Source organism: Rhinoderma darwinii, chromosome 4 (genome assembly GCF_050947455.1).
Source record: "Rhinoderma darwinii isolate aRhiDar2 chromosome 4, aRhiDar2.hap1, whole genome shotgun sequence".
Lineage (NCBI taxonomy): Eukaryota > Metazoa > Chordata > Amphibia > Anura > Rhinodermatidae > Rhinoderma > Rhinoderma darwinii.
In genome coordinates, this window is record NC_134690.1 from 94,825,267 (window position 1) to 94,843,605 (window position 18,339).

An 18,339-nucleotide genomic window follows, 5' to 3' on the forward strand; every position below is an offset into this window, starting at 1 on the left:
GGCATGTTGAAATCCCCCCGACATCTGCTGTCAGGAGTGAGTCAGGAGGTTCCCCCATACCAATTGATGAAACCAGCAGGTTCGCCAAGTTTTGTCTAATGTGTATGGGCACCTTTAGACATGCCGTGGCAGGATCTAAAAGGATCGTACCCACTTACCTTCCAGTGTGTCTATAGTACAACAATTCTAAAAGAAGTGTGGGCTAAAACTCCTCAAGAATAATATGAAAAACTTTAAATCAAAGACTGTCCAATTATTGAAAGCCTATTCAGTGATGTGGTAAATCTAGTATAAGGGCCTGGAATTAAACGACCCAATAATCTATTTAATGAAAAAGAAAAGGCTGTCTGGCTTAAAAAAATTATATCTACAACTTATGTGTTAACATGGTTGCTTTTCAGAATGATAACTCAGGTAAACTGAGAGTAAACTAATAAAGCCAGATAATCGTATGTTTATTGAGCATGTGATAGCAAATGTTATAGTTGTTATATTGATATTTTTTCCCTTATTCCTTTGTAGACAGAGTTTTGGTATCACTATAAAGGTTAGTAAAATAAACTCTGCTCAACATTAAGCCTTACTTTAAACTGTCCTTGTTAATTTAATAAACTGTTTGAGAGTGTTTTATTTCCCCCATGAAACCTCTAACTTGCTTTTCGGAAGCGAAAGGTCCAGCTTCTGTCTGCTATCTTCATTGTAGAAATCACTGTCTGCAGGCTGCTAAGTAAATAAATGTCCCATAATGCCCGGCCAAGACAAAGGGAGACGTGGCCACATTATATCTCTTAAACTGTACTTATATAAATCATTCGAAATTGAGAACAAGATGCCAGTGACCCACAGATGTGGGTATAAGTCATATGAAAAGGCACATGAGTGGCTGTAGACTGTGCCCTGCGCAGCAGCATTCATGTCATAGACAGAGTTTCAAACTCCAGCCCACTGCGAGGAGGAGCAGATATGATTGGTAGAAAATAGCCTTACATCATCTACAGGAGGTCCGTAACAGAATACACAGGGCTATGCAGATTTGTGGTTGTCACCCAGTGAATTCCTGTATTGTTGCTATGCAATAACTCAGGCACATTCTGTCTGACATAATAATAATAATAATAATAATAATAATAATAATAATAATAATAATATCATCATCATCATCATTATTATTATTATGAAACCTACAAAAGACATCAATGACTTAAAACATGATGATTACAGGAAACACTGTAATTCACTATAATACACTAAAGATTTACATGAAACACTACAATTTTCACCTGAGTTTCCCTTCTATTTACAGAGGCCAAACAGTTAACATAAATTAACTTATCCTAACATTATTATGGTTGTACACCACCCTTCAGCTTTCCTAATTTAGAGTGATATCTTATTGTGACATTTTTCCTGTTTCACAAAAGGACCGTCTGGACCTGTTAAGTAGAGTCTAAATATGTAGCTCCTTAATGAGATTTGAAGTTAAAGAGGCTCTGTCACCACATTATAAGTGCCCTGTCTCCTACATAAGGAGATCGGCGCTATAATGTAGGTGACAGCAGTGTTTTTTATTTAAAAAAAACGATCTATTTTTACCACTTTATTTGCGATTTTAGATTTATGCTAATGAGTTGCTTAATGCCCAAGTGGGCGTATTTTTACTTTAGACCAAGTGGGCGTTGTACAGGGGAGCGTATGACGCTGACCAATCAGCCTCATGCACTCCTCTCCATTCATTTACTCAGCGCATAGGGATCCTGCTAGATCACTATGTGCTGTCTTATACTAACACATTAACGATACTGAAGTGTTTAGACAGTGAATAGACATTTCATGGGATGTCTATTCACAATCTCTGCACTTCGTTACTGTTTCTATGGTAGTTACAGCAGAGGAAGCATGATCTCGTTGTAACCTGCCATTTACAGTGAGATCTCGCGAGATCACGCTTCCTCTGCTGTAACTACCACAGACAGAGTAACGAAGTGCAGAGATTGTGAATAGACATCCCATGGAATGTCTATTCACTGTCTAAACACTTCAGTATCGTTAATGTGTTAGTATAAGACGGCACATAAGGATCTAGCAGGATCCCTATGCGCTGAGTAAATGAATGGAGAGGAGTGCATGAGGCTGATTACGTCATACACTCCTCTGTACAATGCCCACTTGGTCTAAAGTAAAAATACGCCGACTTGGGCTTTAAGCAACTCATTAGCATAAATCTAAAATCGCAAATAAAGTGGTAAAAATAGATCGTTTTTTTAAATAAAAAGCACTGCTGTCACCTACATTATAGCGCTGATCTCCTTATGTAGGAGATAGGGCACTTATAATGTGGTGACAGAGCCTCTTTAAATAGTAACTACACTTTTATTAAACTTTTAAAATGTCTTTGAGACATATCAAAAGATTGGATCTGTGGGGGGTCCGGGTGCTGAGCGCTTTGCTCCCTCGTCTTTGATCAGCGCTCATCGTCAGGCTGAAGACGGCTTACATAGAACATCTATGTGAGACGTCTTCAACTTGACAGGGAGTACTGATCACAGCTGAAGATGCAGGGTGCTCAGCTAAGCGTTTCTGAACCTCTGTTTCAGCAACATTGGGGGACTCAGCACCCGGACCCACACCGATCGAAATTTTTGTTATGTCTCTATGACGTGTCAAAAGTTTAATGAAAGTGTAGTTACGCTTTAAATATAAATAATTTGTAGATCAAAGAAAACTTACATTGTGCAAATGAGTTTGTAATTGACTTGCTGTCTCTTCGTAGACCTCAGCCCATGTAAAGAGAATCCATGCCTTAATGGAGGAATCTGCCAACAGTATCACTATACTTACACATGTCTATGTCCTCCACGTTATAATGGGAGGTATTGTGAAAACTGTGAGTAAATTGGTCACATGTCGTGCTGCAGTGCTTGAATGTTGCCTAAGGAATTTACTATAATAAAAAAAAAGAGAGTTTGCAAAGCGAGCTAATAATTTAATCTTTACTGCTCGGTTGATTGCAAATATTTTAATATTGGTGGCAATGCTACGATAAGTGTGTTTCATTTAACTTTTCACTGCACTAAGGAATACTAGGCTCTGTTTGTTGTTTATGGGTGATGTAGCATATGGAGGAAGTTTACTTCTCCACCAGCAACACCAAACTCCTCAATGTTGCCATTTAGAGTGGGGGCAAAGGAATTCCAACATAATTTAAGCATTGTTTATTTTGCTCGGATGGGAACAACATTTCATTCATTTTCTGAATAACTGTCTTAATGGAAATGGGTGAGGTTAAACTACACAAACATCATAGGGCACTGAAGTAGATGGAGATGCATATAACAAGACATACTATAGGAGTTCCATTTGTTCCTTTTAGCAAGTAACTTCCTCAATACCCCCAGGTTTCTATGGGCCAACCATTTGCATTAAGATTGTACTATTGGCATACATGTTAACATCTGGGTACAATTCCTTGACAGTTCAGTCTACCTTTTCAACACCGCAATAAAAACATGTACGCTAAAGTATACGTTGTTTTTTTACAATAAAAATAATTGGCATATGTATTTAACAGTATTGGAATATAGCTGAGCAGACACTTCTTTTCAGCAAGGAAAAAAAACAGTATTTTGTACCAGATTTTAACTGTTTGCTCCAAACATGGTGTGAACAGAGCCTAACAAATGTAATGATAATGTGGATAACAGTAAATTCTTTTAACTGCAGTGCGGTATGAGTGCTGGTATAACAATGGAGGATGCTGGCAGTACTGCACAGATACACCACGGTCACTTAGTGTAATCTGCTCCTGTGCACAAGGGTACACCCTAGAGGAGGATGGCAAGAAATGTGCCAAATCTGGTAGGCTCCATCTTTTATTTTATTTATAAAATTCAAGTAAAATGATAACAAAGCTTACTCTGCTGATACCTTAAGGCTTCATTTACATCTACATCAGGTTCCCATTCTGACGTTCCGTCGGAGCTTCCCGTCAGAACGGAACCCTGACTGACATAAACGGAAACCGTAGGTTTCCGTTTGCATCACCATTGATTTCAATGGTGACGGATCCGGTGCAAATGGTTTCCGTTTGTCTCAGTTGTGTAAGGGTTCCGTCGTTTTGACCAAATCAATACCGTAGTCCACTGTGCTATTCATTCCGTCAAAACGGCGGAACCCTTGCACAACTGAGACAAACAGAAACCATTTGCACAGGATCCGTCACCATTGAAATCACCTATGGTTTCCGTTTGTGTCAGTCAGGGTCTCGTTCTGATGGGAAGCTCCGAAGGAACGTCAGAACGGAACCCTGACGCAGATGTGAACGAAGCCTTATACAGTATATTAAGTATAATAAACATTCATGGATTAGTTGTAGTTGTACATTGAACATCAGATCATTTTAGGACTTCTATAAGAATAGGATTACATAAAACAGTAGCCTCCAACCTGTGGCTCCCTAATGTTACAAAACTACAACTCGCAGGCTGTCAGAACATGCTGAAAGTTGTAACTTTGCCACAGCTGGAGAGCCAGAGGTTGCAGATAACTATGGTAGCCTAAATGACTTTCCGATAAATGTCTGCATAACTGTTCAGTTAGGGCATGTTCACAAGGAACTAAAAAAAAAAAAAAGGATGTGTAAACGTGTCAAATACGCTAACGTTTCTTGTGCAGCACTTTTTAACATACATGCGTTTTTGATGTGTTTCCCACGTTTTTTTACTCATTTTGTGTACTCTTTTTGCGCATTTTTTTGGCACGCAATTAGGACTCATATTGACTGCATGGGAACATTTGGCGCGTGATCGGCACATTTTACACATCAAAGCATTCACCTGATGCCCTTTTTTTTACATAATGCATATTTTTTAAGTATGCTTGCGTAAAAAAAACGCGTTGTATGTACTGTGCACTTTCCTATTGGTTTGAATGGGAAGCTTAATCAAGCGTTTTTGGCGGGTATTTCAAAATATACACTGTGAACAGGGCCTTGCTGTAGTAAAGAAAGTATATGTGTACTTATTAATAAACTCATCATATGCGTATAGTGATTCACATAACCGTAATGAGTGACAATGCCACAGTCTTTTATCATGTTTTGCATAATATTTGGTTTAAATTACAGAAAGTCTGTCAGGCGGTTTTACGCTAACAATTGGCTGACACCGGTAGGTATCTATCGGCCAATGGGAACATACCAGTGAAGATGTCACTGCTTGCATCAGTGTACATTTTTTTTCTTTATACTGCCAGGATCTAGCACATCTAGTAGATGCCTTCATTTAAAGAGATATTTTTGTCATGACAGGTAGTCTTTATTAAATTGTAAAATGCGTTAATTGTATAAGGTAATTTTCAATGCAATAAACACAATTGCCCCCTGATATTACAGATCAAGGATCCAACGGTGTCAATGAGAAATCTGCCTGTCTATGGCAACCTTAAAGAGGCTCTGTCACCAGATTTTGCAACCCCTATCAGCTATTGCAGCAGATCGGCGCTGCAATGTAGATTACAGTAACGTTTTTTATTTTTAAAAAACGAGCATTTTTGGCCAAGTTATGACCATTTTTGTATTTATGCAAATGAGGCTTGCAAAAGTCCAAGTGGGCGTGTTTACAGTAAAAGTCCAACTGGGCGTGTATTATGTGCGTACATCGGGGCGTTTTTACTTCTTTTACTAGCTGGGCTTTCTGACGAGAAGTATCATCCACTTCTCTTCAGAACGCCCAGCTTCTGGCAGTGCAGACACAGCGTGTTCTCGAGAGATCACGCTGTGTCGTCACTCACAGGTCCTGCATCGTGTCAGACGAGCGAGGACATATCGGCACCAGAGGCTACAGATGATTCTGCAGCAGCATCGGCGTTTGCAGGTAAGTAGCTACATCGACTTACCTGCTAACGCCGATGCTGCTGCATAATCAACTGTAGCCTCTGGTGCCGATGTGTCCTCGCTCGTCTGACACGATGCAGGACCTGTGAGTGACGTCACAGATCTGCACTGCCAGAACTGGGCGTTGTGAAGAGAAGTGGATGATACTTCTCATCAGAGCGCCCAGCTAGTAAAAGTAGTAAACACGCCCCGATGTACGCACATAATACACGCCCAGTTGGACTTTTACTTTTCAACACGCCCAGTTGTACTTTTGCAAGCCTCATTTGCATAAATACAAAAATGGTCATAACTTGGCCAAAAATACTCGTTTTTTAAAAATAAAAACGTTACTGTAATCTACATTGCAGCGCCGATCTGCTGCAATAGTAGATAGGGGTTGCAAAATCTGGTGACAGAGCCTCTTTAAGAAAGAATAGATTCGGTCTGAAAACTGTATAGATACATTGTAAGCTTGTTAGAAATACTGCAAACCTATTTGCTATAATCTATATTTCAAATTCACCTCCAGCTCGATTTCCATGTGGACTTACAGCCAGTTCGTCACGTTCACTGCTAGATCTTCAAGAACCACTTGGTCGCTCCAATTCTGATTTGCCCAATACAGACAATCCCTTCTCCAACTCAACAGCAGCCATATCTCCTGCAAGTAGTTTAAATGATAAGATAGAGATGCAGCAGAGAATGGAGACGGAGTGGTCACAAACTTCAGACACACATGTGGAGAATGACACTTCCCATAATGTTACTGGAAAAGACAGTAGGAACATTACTATGAGTAGAGGGGATGGGAATGGGACCACCTCGTATGAGGACTTCATTGGGAGACTTCTGAACATTGAAGGCAGTTCAGAAGGAGATCGGATTGTTGGTGGGATGCTCTGTGAGCTTGGACAATGCCCCTGGCAAGTATGTCATTTTTTTCAGCAATATTTTACATATGCATCGCTTCTGCTTTTGGCAAGAAATATTGAAATATAATATGGACTGAAAACTACAATATAGAATAATAATATTTAATGCTTCTAACTCACATTATTACATTCTACTTATTAGTATAAGAAAGGCCAAGGATTGGGCAATGTAGTGCATAAATTAGTAATAGTAACATCTTTTTACATTAGCCGGAAATAATGCTAGCATGCCCTAGCTCCATAATGTCACTCATTGTTTTTTTTAATAAAAGACTTTTACAAAACCAAGCAGAAATGTTTTAAAGTAGTTTTTCATATTTAAGTTAATAAAGCGTAAAGGAGTTTTTCCTAGATCAACATTTAAAGGGGATTTCCCATCAGAGACATTTATGATATATACACAGGATATGTCATAAATGTCAGATAGATGCGGGTCCCACCTCTGGGACTCGCACCTATCTCTAGAACAGGGCCCCCTAAACTCTGTTCTACCTTTGTCTGCTCTCCCTGCCACCTCCTGTTTATATGTTCAGGAGTTACGAAAACAGCGTAGCTTGCTGAGCTACGCTGTTTCCATAACTCCCAAAGTAGTGAATGACCGTTACGGAAGCAGCGTAGCATGCGAGCTACGCTATTTCCATAACTACCATTCAGTTCTATGGGACTTACGGAAACAGCGTAGCTCAGCGAGTTATGCTGTTTACATAACTCACAACCATATAACCTTTTTCATGGTCGGAATTCACCTGCTTCAGCCGCAACACAGAGTGTTCTGGAGATAGGTACGGGTCCTGTGGACATGTCATAAATGTCTCTCATGGGAAAACCCCTTTAACACCTATCCACAGGATAGGTGCTAAATGTCTAATCAGCGGGGCCCCACCAATGGGAACCCAACAGATCACTGGAACGGGAGCCCCAAGTCCCTTGTTTCTCCTCACTACACGACCGCAGCAAGGAAAACTTTGAATGGGGTGGCGGTCAAGCATGCACGGTGACACTTTATTCATAGTCTATGGGACTGACTGAGACAGCTGAGCATAGCACTCAGCGCATGATTGACCACCGCTCAAACTCCTCACTGCGCGGGGGGGGGGGGGGGTGGGGTGCGGTGAGGATGGACAGGGAGCTCGGGACCGCCGTTATAGTGAACAGGGAAGGGGGGATCCCAGCGGTTGTGCCCATACCGATCGGACATTTATCACCTATCATTTGGATAGGTGATAAATGTTGATCTTGGGACTTCACCTTTAATCACTGTATAAATGAAAAGTTTTAGAACTTTCTAATATACTTTGTGCTTCAATTTCTCACAAGTAGCCATCATTTTTTTTTTTGCTGTCATAGAATGAGAACACTCTTGTTTACCTCCATAGGCTTAAAACTTGTTAATAGCTAGACCTACTCTCAGCTGAGAAGTGGATACAATCGTATGCAGTCTAGACCAGTGGTTCCCAAACTTTGAGGCTGGGACCCACTTTTGGTCGAGACTTTTGTTTCGGACCCCCGACTACCATACTTAGCCACATTTCGTGTGATGTATGTGAACATCATCTATAGTTAGATGCAGGTACTTAGCACCATTCGAAAAATAAGTCTAGGCAACATCGAAAACAGTGACAATTGTGCAGGCGGGGGATGGGTCGGGCTCAAGGCATCCTGCTGCTGTGCGTCGCCGAGGCCCGACTATGGCTGCTGATGGTGGGTCAAGTGACCCGACCCATCCATTAGTGGCCCCAACCCAGTGTGCATCCCACACTGTATAATGACCCCTTAGTGGCCCCTACACAATACAATGCCCCTATAACTGCCCCCACACAGTATAATGACCCCATAGCTGCTCACTCAGGATACTGCCCCTATAGATTCCCCCACACAGTATAATGCCCCTATAGCTGTCCACCCCAGGATAATGCCCCTAAAGCTGTCCCCACACAGCATAATGCTCCAATAGTGGCCCCCACACAGTATAATGCCCCTATAACTGCCCCCACACAGTATAATGATCCCTTAGTGCCCCCACAGTAAAATGCCCCTATAGCTGCCCCAACACAATATAATGCTCCTATAGTTGCCCTTCCAACAGTATAATGCCCCCCATAGCTGCCCCCACACAGTAAAATACCCCCATAGCTGTCCCCCCACATTATAATATCCCCATAGCCGTCACCTCACACTATAATGCCCCCACAGCTGTCCCCACACAGTATAATGCTCCAATAGTGGCCCCCACACAGTATAATGCCCCTATAACTGCCCCCAAACAGTATAATGATCCCTTAGTGCCCCACACAGTATACTGACGCCATAGCTATCCCCACAGTAAAATGCTCCTATAGCTGCCCCAACACAGTATAATGCCCCTATAGCTGCAACAACACAGTATAATGCTCCTATAGCTGCCCTTCCCACAGTATAATGCCCCCATAGCTGTCCCACACAGTAAAATACCCCCATAGCTGTCCCCACACAGTATATCCCCATAACCGCCACCTCATAGTATAATGCCTCACAGCTGTCCCAACGCAGTATAAAGCCCCCATAACTGCCACCTCACACTATAATGCCCCACAGCTGCCCTCTTACAGTATAATGCTGCCATAGCTACCACCTCACAGTATAATGCCCCTACAGCTGTCCCCACACAGTAAAAGGCCCCATAGCGGCCCCCACACAGTATAATGGTCCCTTAGTGCCCCACACAGTATAATGCTCCAATAGTGGCCCCCACACAGTATAATGCCCCTATAACTGCCCCCACACAGTATAATGATCCCTTAGTGCCCCTACAAAGTATACTGACGCCATAGCTACCCCCACAGTAAAATCCTCCTATAGCTGCCCCCACACAGTATAATGCCCCTATAGCTGCCCCAACACAGTATAATGCTCCTATAGCTGCCCTTCCCACAGTATAATGCCCCCATAGCTGCCCCACACAGTAAAATACCCCCATAGCTGTCCCCACACAGTATATCCCCATAACCGCCACCATATAGTATAATGCCTAACAGCTGTCCCAATGCAGTATAATGCCCCCATAGCTGCCACCTCACACTATAATTCCCCACAGCTGCCCTGTCACAGTATAATACCCCCATAGCTGCCACCTCACAGTATAATGCCCCTACAGCTGCCCCACATAGTAAAATACCCCCATAGCTGTCCCAACGCAGTATAATGCCCCCATAGCTGCCACCTCACACTATAATGCCCCACAGCGGCCCTCTCACAGTATAATGCCCCCATAGCTGCGACCTCACAGTATAATGTCCCTACAGCTGTCGCCACACAGTAGAAGCCCCCATAGCGGCCCCCACACAGTATAATGATCTCTTAGTGCCCCCCACAACATATTGACCCCATAGCTGCCCCTACAGTATAATGCCCCTATAGCTGCCCACTCACAGTATAATGCCCCTATAGCTGCCCCAACACAGTATAATGCCCCCACAGCTGCCTCCACACAGCCCCAGTATTGCCCTATAAAAATAATAATAATAATACATACTCACCTATGCCCCATCCCACGACGGGTGGAGGAGATCCTTCTGCTCTTCTGGTCTATGCAGTGTGTGGCTCAGCGCAGACAGGCGCAATAACATCACTACATCGTGCCTGTCGGCTCAGCGCTCATGGCAAAGTGAACACTGGAGAAAGGAGCTGTCAGCTCCTTGCTCCAGTTTTGATTTCAACTGTATCTGCGTCCTGAGGACGCCGATACAGTTGAAACCAGCACATCCGTCAGTGGCTCGCGACCCCCCGGAGGTCTTCACACGACCCCCCAGGAGCTTGCGACCCAAATTTTGGGAAACCATGGTCTCTAGACAATGCTTTGCAAGCTAAACAGCATGGACTCCAGACGAATACATTGTAGCAAACTATCAGTGCAGCTGGTGTTGTATTTAGCTCCCAGAGCATTGTCTAGACTGGATACAATGGTATCCACTTCTCATCTGAGAACAGGACTAGGTATGTACATTTTTGATGCCCCTGAACTTGTTCTAATTCACTGACAGCAAACAAATGGTGAGGAAAATTGTGTATAATTGAAACACAAAGTTGATTAGAAAGTGGTAGAACATTTAATTTATGTAGTGATGAAACTTTGTAATATTCTTAGTTGAATCAGCAAAGCAAGGCCATAGATGTGGAGCACAAGCCTACGACCATTTTGCATGTGCCCACGCGGCCTCAGTGTTTTGGTAGACCCCGTCCCCTTATATTCACACAGGGAAGTTCTAATCACATAAAGAGTTTTGATACAAAGTTTAAAGACACGATGAAAACTTGAAAAAAATGTCTACACAGTAACAGTGTTTGTATAATGCAATACATTTGTTATAATTTAAACAAGAACGGAACTTAGATCATTGCGGTTATTCAGACCCAATGGACCTAGGGCTTCCGCCCCCAAAATAAGTTCTGCTTCTTTTTGGACTAAAAGATTATGTTTATTACCCCCTAAAATGTGTTGCTTAATATATTTAAGACCAAAGAAAGTCATCTCCCTAGGATTTCCTTTATGATGCTTAATCATATAATCAATAAGACGCGGGGAACCCTCCCCTGTACTGAGCGATGTGACATGTTTCCCGAACCTCTTGAACATCGGGTGAATAGTCTTCCCGATGTAAACGAGGTTGCAGGAACACATCACAACGTACAACACATACTTAGTTCTATAGGTGATAATGGCATCAACCTCTAATTCAAGCCCCTCGATCTAAGGTACCTCAATAGTTTAAGTTGACTTCAGAATCTACAATGTCCGCATCTATAATTCCGTCTTGGGATCATCTCACTTAACCAAGTTTTCTGGACCCTTTCCGCGAATCGTCCCCTGATGAGGATATCCTTAAGTTAGTGCAGCGTCTAAATGGGACAATAGTTTTTTTTTACCGCGACTTCAGAAAACAAAGGATCATTTTTGACCATGTATCAATTCTTTCTTATTGCTGTATGAATGACATTGCCCATCGGGCCATATCGGAATGCAAAAACAGACCCCTTGTCGCTCTTTATCTTTCTTAGTATTCTTTGTCCCTCGTACTCCCAATAGCTGCTCTCCACTCTGACCACCATGCTTTCTCCCAAGCACTATATAAGACTGCGTCCGGGTATCCTCTGTTTTTCAATCTAACAAATAGTTCCTCAACCTGTAGTTCAAATGTCACATAATCAGTATTTATACTTCTCAAGAATTGACCATATGGTAAGGCCCTTTTGATAAGGAATGGATAATTATCAAACCGCAATAAGGAATTAGTAACTGTGGGCTTACGATAGCCATTAGTGTTTAATTCTCCCCTTGTTACTGTAATTAACACATCTAAGAACTCAATAGTGTCACCCCCAAACTTACTAGTAAATCACATGTTCATATGATTATTGCTAATATATTGCACAAAGTCTAGAAACTCTTTAGAAGTACTGGACCATATGATAAAAACATTGTCAATATAGCGTAAGTATAACTGGAGATAGTTCAAGTAAGGGTTAGTGCCACAATGTTCAAAAGGTTCGGGGAACACGTCCGATCGCTTAGTACAGGGGAGGGTTCTCCGCATCCAGATGTGGGACCCGCATCTATCTGACATTTATGGCATATCTTGCGGATATGCCATAAATGTCCCGGATAGGAAAACCCCTTTAAATGCATTAAGCAACCCATTTCAGGGGGTAATAAACATAATCTTTTACTCTAAAAAGAAAGGGAAATTATTTTGGGGGCGGAAGCCTTAGGTCCATTTGGTCTGAATGACTGCAATGATCTCATTTCCTTTCTTGTTTAAATTATAACAAATGTAATGCATTATACAAACACTGTTACTGTGTAGACTTTGTTTTCACATTTTCATGTTTTTATTGTGCCTTTAACCCCTTCCCGACATAGTACACGTCATGGAAAGCTAGTGCTTCCTGCAATTTCTCGTATACTTACAACAAATTGATGGCACTGGCTCAGAAGCTGAGTTGGTGCCATCATCCCCGGGTGCCAGCTGTATGTTACAGCTGACACCCTGCTGTAATGGCGGGGACCGAAATTAGCTCCGATCCTCACCATTAACCCCTTAAATGCAGCAGTGAAAAGCGATCACTGCATTTAAGGGGTTTGCAGCTCATCGGCACCCCAGCAATGAAATTGTTGGGGCTGAAATGGCAACCAGAAGCCTAATACTGGCCTCTCGGTCTGCCTAGTGTGGAAGCTTTCCAGGCCCCACCCGGAGACGGGCCTGAAAGGCTTCCTTATCCGACGCCAAGATGGCACCGGCTCAGGAGTTGAGCCGGCGTCATCAGTGGTGGATGTCAGCTGTATGTTACAGCTCACATCCACATGTAATGGCAGGAACCGGAGCTAGCTCCGATCCCTGACATTAACCCCTTAGATGCAGCGATCGAAAGCGATTGCTTCTACTTAGAGGTTGGCAGCAAATCGGCAGCCCTACATGCGATCGCAGGGCTGCCGACTGCTGCTATGGCAACAGGAGTTCTAGCAATGGTCTCCTGCTCTGCCATTACGGAAGCCGATTGGGCCCGCCCGGAGGCGAAAGCCTAATCGGCTTGTTGTCAGTGAACAACTGACAGATGTAATACATTGCACTACATCGGTGTATTAGAAAAAAAATCTGACAGTTGGTCACTTCTGGGGGGGTTTCCACTGTTTTGGTCCCACAGGGGCTTTGCGAATGTGACATAGCGCCCAGAAACCAATACAGCAAAATCTGCAGTCCAAAAGCCAAATGGTGCTCTTACCCTTTTGAACCCTACTGTGCCATATTCAGGAGAAATTGCTTTACAAATGTTGGGGTGCTTTTTCTTCTTTATTTGTTGAGAAAATTTAAATTTTTGAGCTAAAGCTATGTCTTATTGGAAAAAAATATTATTTTTATTTTCACTGCCCAATTCTAATTAAATCTATGAAACACCTGTGGGGTCAAAATGCTGACTACACCCCTAGATTAATTTCACAAGAGGTGTAGTTTTGTAAATGGAGTCACTTTTGGGTGGTTTCCACTGTACTGGTACCTTAGGGGCTTTGTAAAAGGACATAGCGCCAAAAAAACAATCCAGCAAAATCTGTGCTCCAAAAGCCAAATAGCGATCCTTCTCTTCTGAGCCCTGCCGTGTGCCCAAACAGCAGTTTCTGACCACATATGGGGTATTTCCGTACTCCAGAGAAGTTGCTTTACAAATGTTAGGGGGCTTTTTTCTACTTTATTCTTTGTGGGGTTGTTTTTTTTTAGCTAAAACTACATCTTAATAATTTTTTCATTTTCATGCCCAAATTCTAATAAAATCTATGAAACAGCTGTGGGGTCAAAATGCTCACTACACCCCTAGATGAATTCCTTGTGGGGTGTAGTGTCCAATATGGGGTATTTTTCGGGGTGTTTCCTTTGTTTTGGCATCACAAGACTTCTTCAAACCTGACATGGTGCCTAAAATATATTCTAATAAAAAGAAGGCTCCAAAATCCACTAGGTTCTCCTTTGTTTCTGAGGCCTGTGTTTCAGTCCATTAGGATACCAGGGCCACATGTGGGATGTTTCTAAAAACTGCAGAATCTGGGCAAATAAATATTGAGTTGCATTTCTCTGGTAAAACTTTCTGTGTTACAGAAATAAATAGATTAACTATGAATTTCTGCAAAAAAAATAATTTGAAAATTTCACCTCTACATTGCTAAAATTCTTGTGAAACGCCTAAAGGGTTAAGAAACTTTCTAAATGCTGTTTTGAATACTTTGAGGGGTGCAGTTTTTAAAATGGGGTGACTTATGGGGGTTTGTAATGTATAGGCCCCTCAAAGCCACTACACAACTGAACTGGTCCCTGTAAAAATAGCCTTTTGAAATTTTCAAAATGTGAGATATTTTTTGCTAAAGTTCTAAGCCTTGTAACGTCCTAGAAAAATAAAAGGATGTTCAAAAAACGATGCCAATCTAAAGTAAACATATGGGAAATGTTAATTAGCACCTGTTTTGTGCGGTATTACTATCTTTCTTACAAGCAAATATATTTAAATTCACAAAAATGCAAATTTTTGACATTTTTCACAACATTTTGGTGTTTTTCCACAATCAAATACTGAATGTATCGACCAGATTTTACCACTAACTTAAAGTACAATGTGTCATGAGAAATCAATTTCAGAATCGCCAGGATATGTAAAAGCATTCCAAAGTTATTACAACATAAAGTGACACGTCAGATTTGAAAAAAAAGGCTGTCAGGAAGGTCAAAAGTGGCTGCAGTGGGAAGGGGTTAAACGTTGTATAAAAACTCTTTAAGTGATTAGAACTTCCCTGTGTGTATGTAAGGGGGCGGGGTCTACCAGAACGCTAAGGCCTTGACACATCGTGGGTACACGTGAATCGGCCGTAGGCTTGTGCTCCACATCTATTGCTTTGTTATGCTTATGAAACAAAGAATATTTCTACTGAATTGTGAGTGCTGTGGATTTTCTCTTTCTCTTTTTTGTGCATTCCAAGAACTTCTTTCTAAATACCACAGAGCACCACCTGTTATTGATTGATGTGAATCGTGCGGAAGTTCATGCATGGTGCTGGGACACACAGTGCTCCAAGAGACAGAGCAGTGCCGATTATTCTGTCTTCTCATACAATCCTTTAGGGCTATGTTCACATAACAGAAAAATACGTTGCGGATTTGCAGTTTCATTTGCCATGGATCCACACGCGGATTAGTGCTATTCAATCGAATCGCGATTTCAGCGCAGAATCCGCATCAAGAAGTGACTTGTCACTTCTCTGTTTTACGCAATGTGGATTGAAATCAATAGGACACAGTTTGTGGACCGATTTCGGGGCGGATTCCATGACAGAATCTGGCGTGTGAACATAGCCTTAGGGTCACATTTATGTTACTAATATAGCACCAAAATATTTAGCAGCATTGTACAGAGGTTATCACTCACTGTTCCCTATCTGTATGTTTTTGGAGTGTAAAAGTAAAGCAGATTACAGATTCAAACCCAGCTTTTCAGCACTGCAAGACAACAGCGCTAACCACTGAGCCGCCATGCTGCCCATATTAGTAGAAACCCCGTAACTAGGGCCGCCCACTGTTGTATAACATGGAGAGATGACCATGCATTGCCTACACTTCATTAAAATCAATGAGAGATGTAGAAACCTTGGAGTGCTCTTGCATGTTATTACATAACTACATTGTTAGTTCTGTAAAAAAAAATAAAAAAAATAAAGACATATGTCCATTAAGTTCAACCAAGAAAAGGGTTATCTCTTCCTAAAATCTAGTGCAGGACCTTTTCACTCTAAGGGTATGTGCACATGACCTCTTTTCAGACGTAATTGAGGCGTTTTACGTCTCGAATTACGCCTGAAAAGACGGCTCTAATACGTCGGCAACCATCTGCGTCGCTGTCAAAATACGGCACGTAAAATTACGGCTAGTCAAAAGAAGTGCAGGACACTTCTTGGGACGTTTTTGGAGCTGTTTTCTCATAGACTCCAATGAAAACCGCTCCAAAAACGGCCAACAAAAATGCAGCATAAACGCGAGTTGCTCAAAAAACGTCTGAAAATCAGGAGCTGTTTTCCCTTGAAAACAGCTCCGTATTTTCAGACGTATTTTGTTAATCGTGTGAACATACCGTTAGGGTCAGTTTACACGTTGCATTGCGAAATTTGTTTTGCGGAAAATCCGCATCATACACAGTAGCAGCAAAGTGGATGAGATAAAACAAATCTCATCCACACGCTGCGTAAATACTGAGTGGAAAAAACACATTTTATTCCGCAGCATGTCAATTGTATTTGCTTAAACGCTGCTTATTTGTTGCATGTTTTCCCCATTGAATTCAATGGGGAGGTAAATCCCGCAACAAATAGCAGTTGTTGCATTTTTTGCGGCAGGTTCACAGCGATTCCGCGGAAAAAAAAGCAACACAGAAAAAAAAAATGACACACCAAGAAGTCTTGCTTTCTTCCCTCTAGAGCGGCCTCCTGTGATGACGCTTCATCCCATGTGATGTGACTGCTGCAGCAAATCACAGGCTGTAGCGGCGGTCACACGGGATGAAACATCATCCCAGGAGGCCGGCCTGGATGACGTCAGAGGGCCGGTCTCCTGGGATGACGCTGCATCCAATCACAAGCTGTAGCAGTCTCCTGGGATAAAACGTTACCCCAGGAGGCCGGCCTGCTAGTACGCTGGCTAAGTGCTGCAGTTCTCCGCAGCGGACATTCCTGGGAGAAAAACTGCACCACAGCTTGGTGCGCTTTTTCACCCTGAATTCCTTGCGGGGCACAGGGTGGATACGCTGCATGCTTTTGTGCAGCGTATCCGCCCTGCTTCGCAGTAATAACAATTTAACCTTGAAATGCTATAAATAAAGAAAAAATAATGTAGACCTCTCTATTAGACCTTTATTTTATATGATAAATAAAACTTACATACACATTTTATTATACAATATTTTGGACTAGAACATAAAGCCCATTTCAATGCTCTTATCTGTAAAGACGTAATTACAGAAATTACGTTGACCGCTTAACAGTTGTACTTCAGATATGGTATTTTTTAGATAGCAGATGTATATATATATTTTTATCTCTTTCTCTTTGTGCTGCCTGTTAAAGGTTATGATTCGCACTTCTCGAGGAGTAGACTTCTGCAGTGGGAGCCTGATTAGCCAGCGTTGGGTAGTGTCTGCCGCCCACTGCTTTGAAAGCATTGACCCACATCATGTTACTATTGGTGAGCTGTCTTCACTGACAATGCGGTAGCATATATGAAGTAATCATCCGTCAGGTAGTCAATAAAACTGCTTAATATAACTTTAGTGAGTTTTTCAAATATATTATGTTTTCTAAATTATTTAAAGTAGGCTCTACAGTTCTCTAAAAAATACATATTTTCTGAGTTGCTCTCTTTTATAGCAGGAAGGACATGGAAATATCACATTCCCCACAACTTACCTGTCAGTCCATCAGCAGACACACTGTAATGAGGGAAATAGAGTCAATAAGCCATGGGCTACACGGGGACTTTAGCCATGACACAGGTCACACGTCCAAAGATATTTGCGATGGCTGCATTGTAGGAATATGACTGCGTTGCAACCTGCAGGTTGCCATGACTGCGACACAACAGTCACAAGAAATCCTTCAAGTCTTGATTTCTTGCGACTGTCATGTGGTGGGAACCTGCGGGTCGCATCTTGCCCACACTCACTTCTATTACTGCAATGCAACCAGCGAGACACTGCGATCACAAAGCGATCTTTGGCCATGTGACGTGTTGCGGCCACAGTTGCCATGTAGCTCTAGCCTTAAAATGAGGGCAACCACAGCAACCAAATTACAGCAGTTATTTTTGTAAAGCTTTGTAAAGTTTAAGCAGTGACCTGTTGCTAAGTTTCCTAGATGCAAAAAAAGGGACAAGTATCCTGCAGAAAGAAAAGTGAGAAGCCAGTGGAAGAAGGCAAACTAGTCAAATCCGCACAGTAGCAGTATTATTCATTATTGATGTGATATGTATTATTTTC

The 18,339-nt window shown here is 42.1% G+C and overlaps 1 protein-coding gene across 1 annotated transcript in view; it reads left to right on the forward strand.

Annotated features, from left to right (window-relative positions):
- Positions 1-18,339, forward strand: part of LOC142759327 (venom prothrombin activator porpharin-D-like) — a 37,801-nt gene that overhangs the window by 7,607 nt on the left and 11,855 nt on the right. The window contains exons 4-8 of the mRNA XM_075861397.1: positions 523-547; positions 2,771-2,884; positions 3,721-3,855; positions 6,402-6,799; positions 17,432-17,549. Of these exons, the coding sequence (XP_075717512.1) occupies positions 523-547; positions 2,771-2,884; positions 3,721-3,855; positions 6,402-6,799; positions 17,432-17,549 (790 nt within the window). The remainder of the gene's footprint in view (positions 1-522; positions 548-2,770; positions 2,885-3,720; positions 3,856-6,401; positions 6,800-17,431; positions 17,550-18,339) is intronic.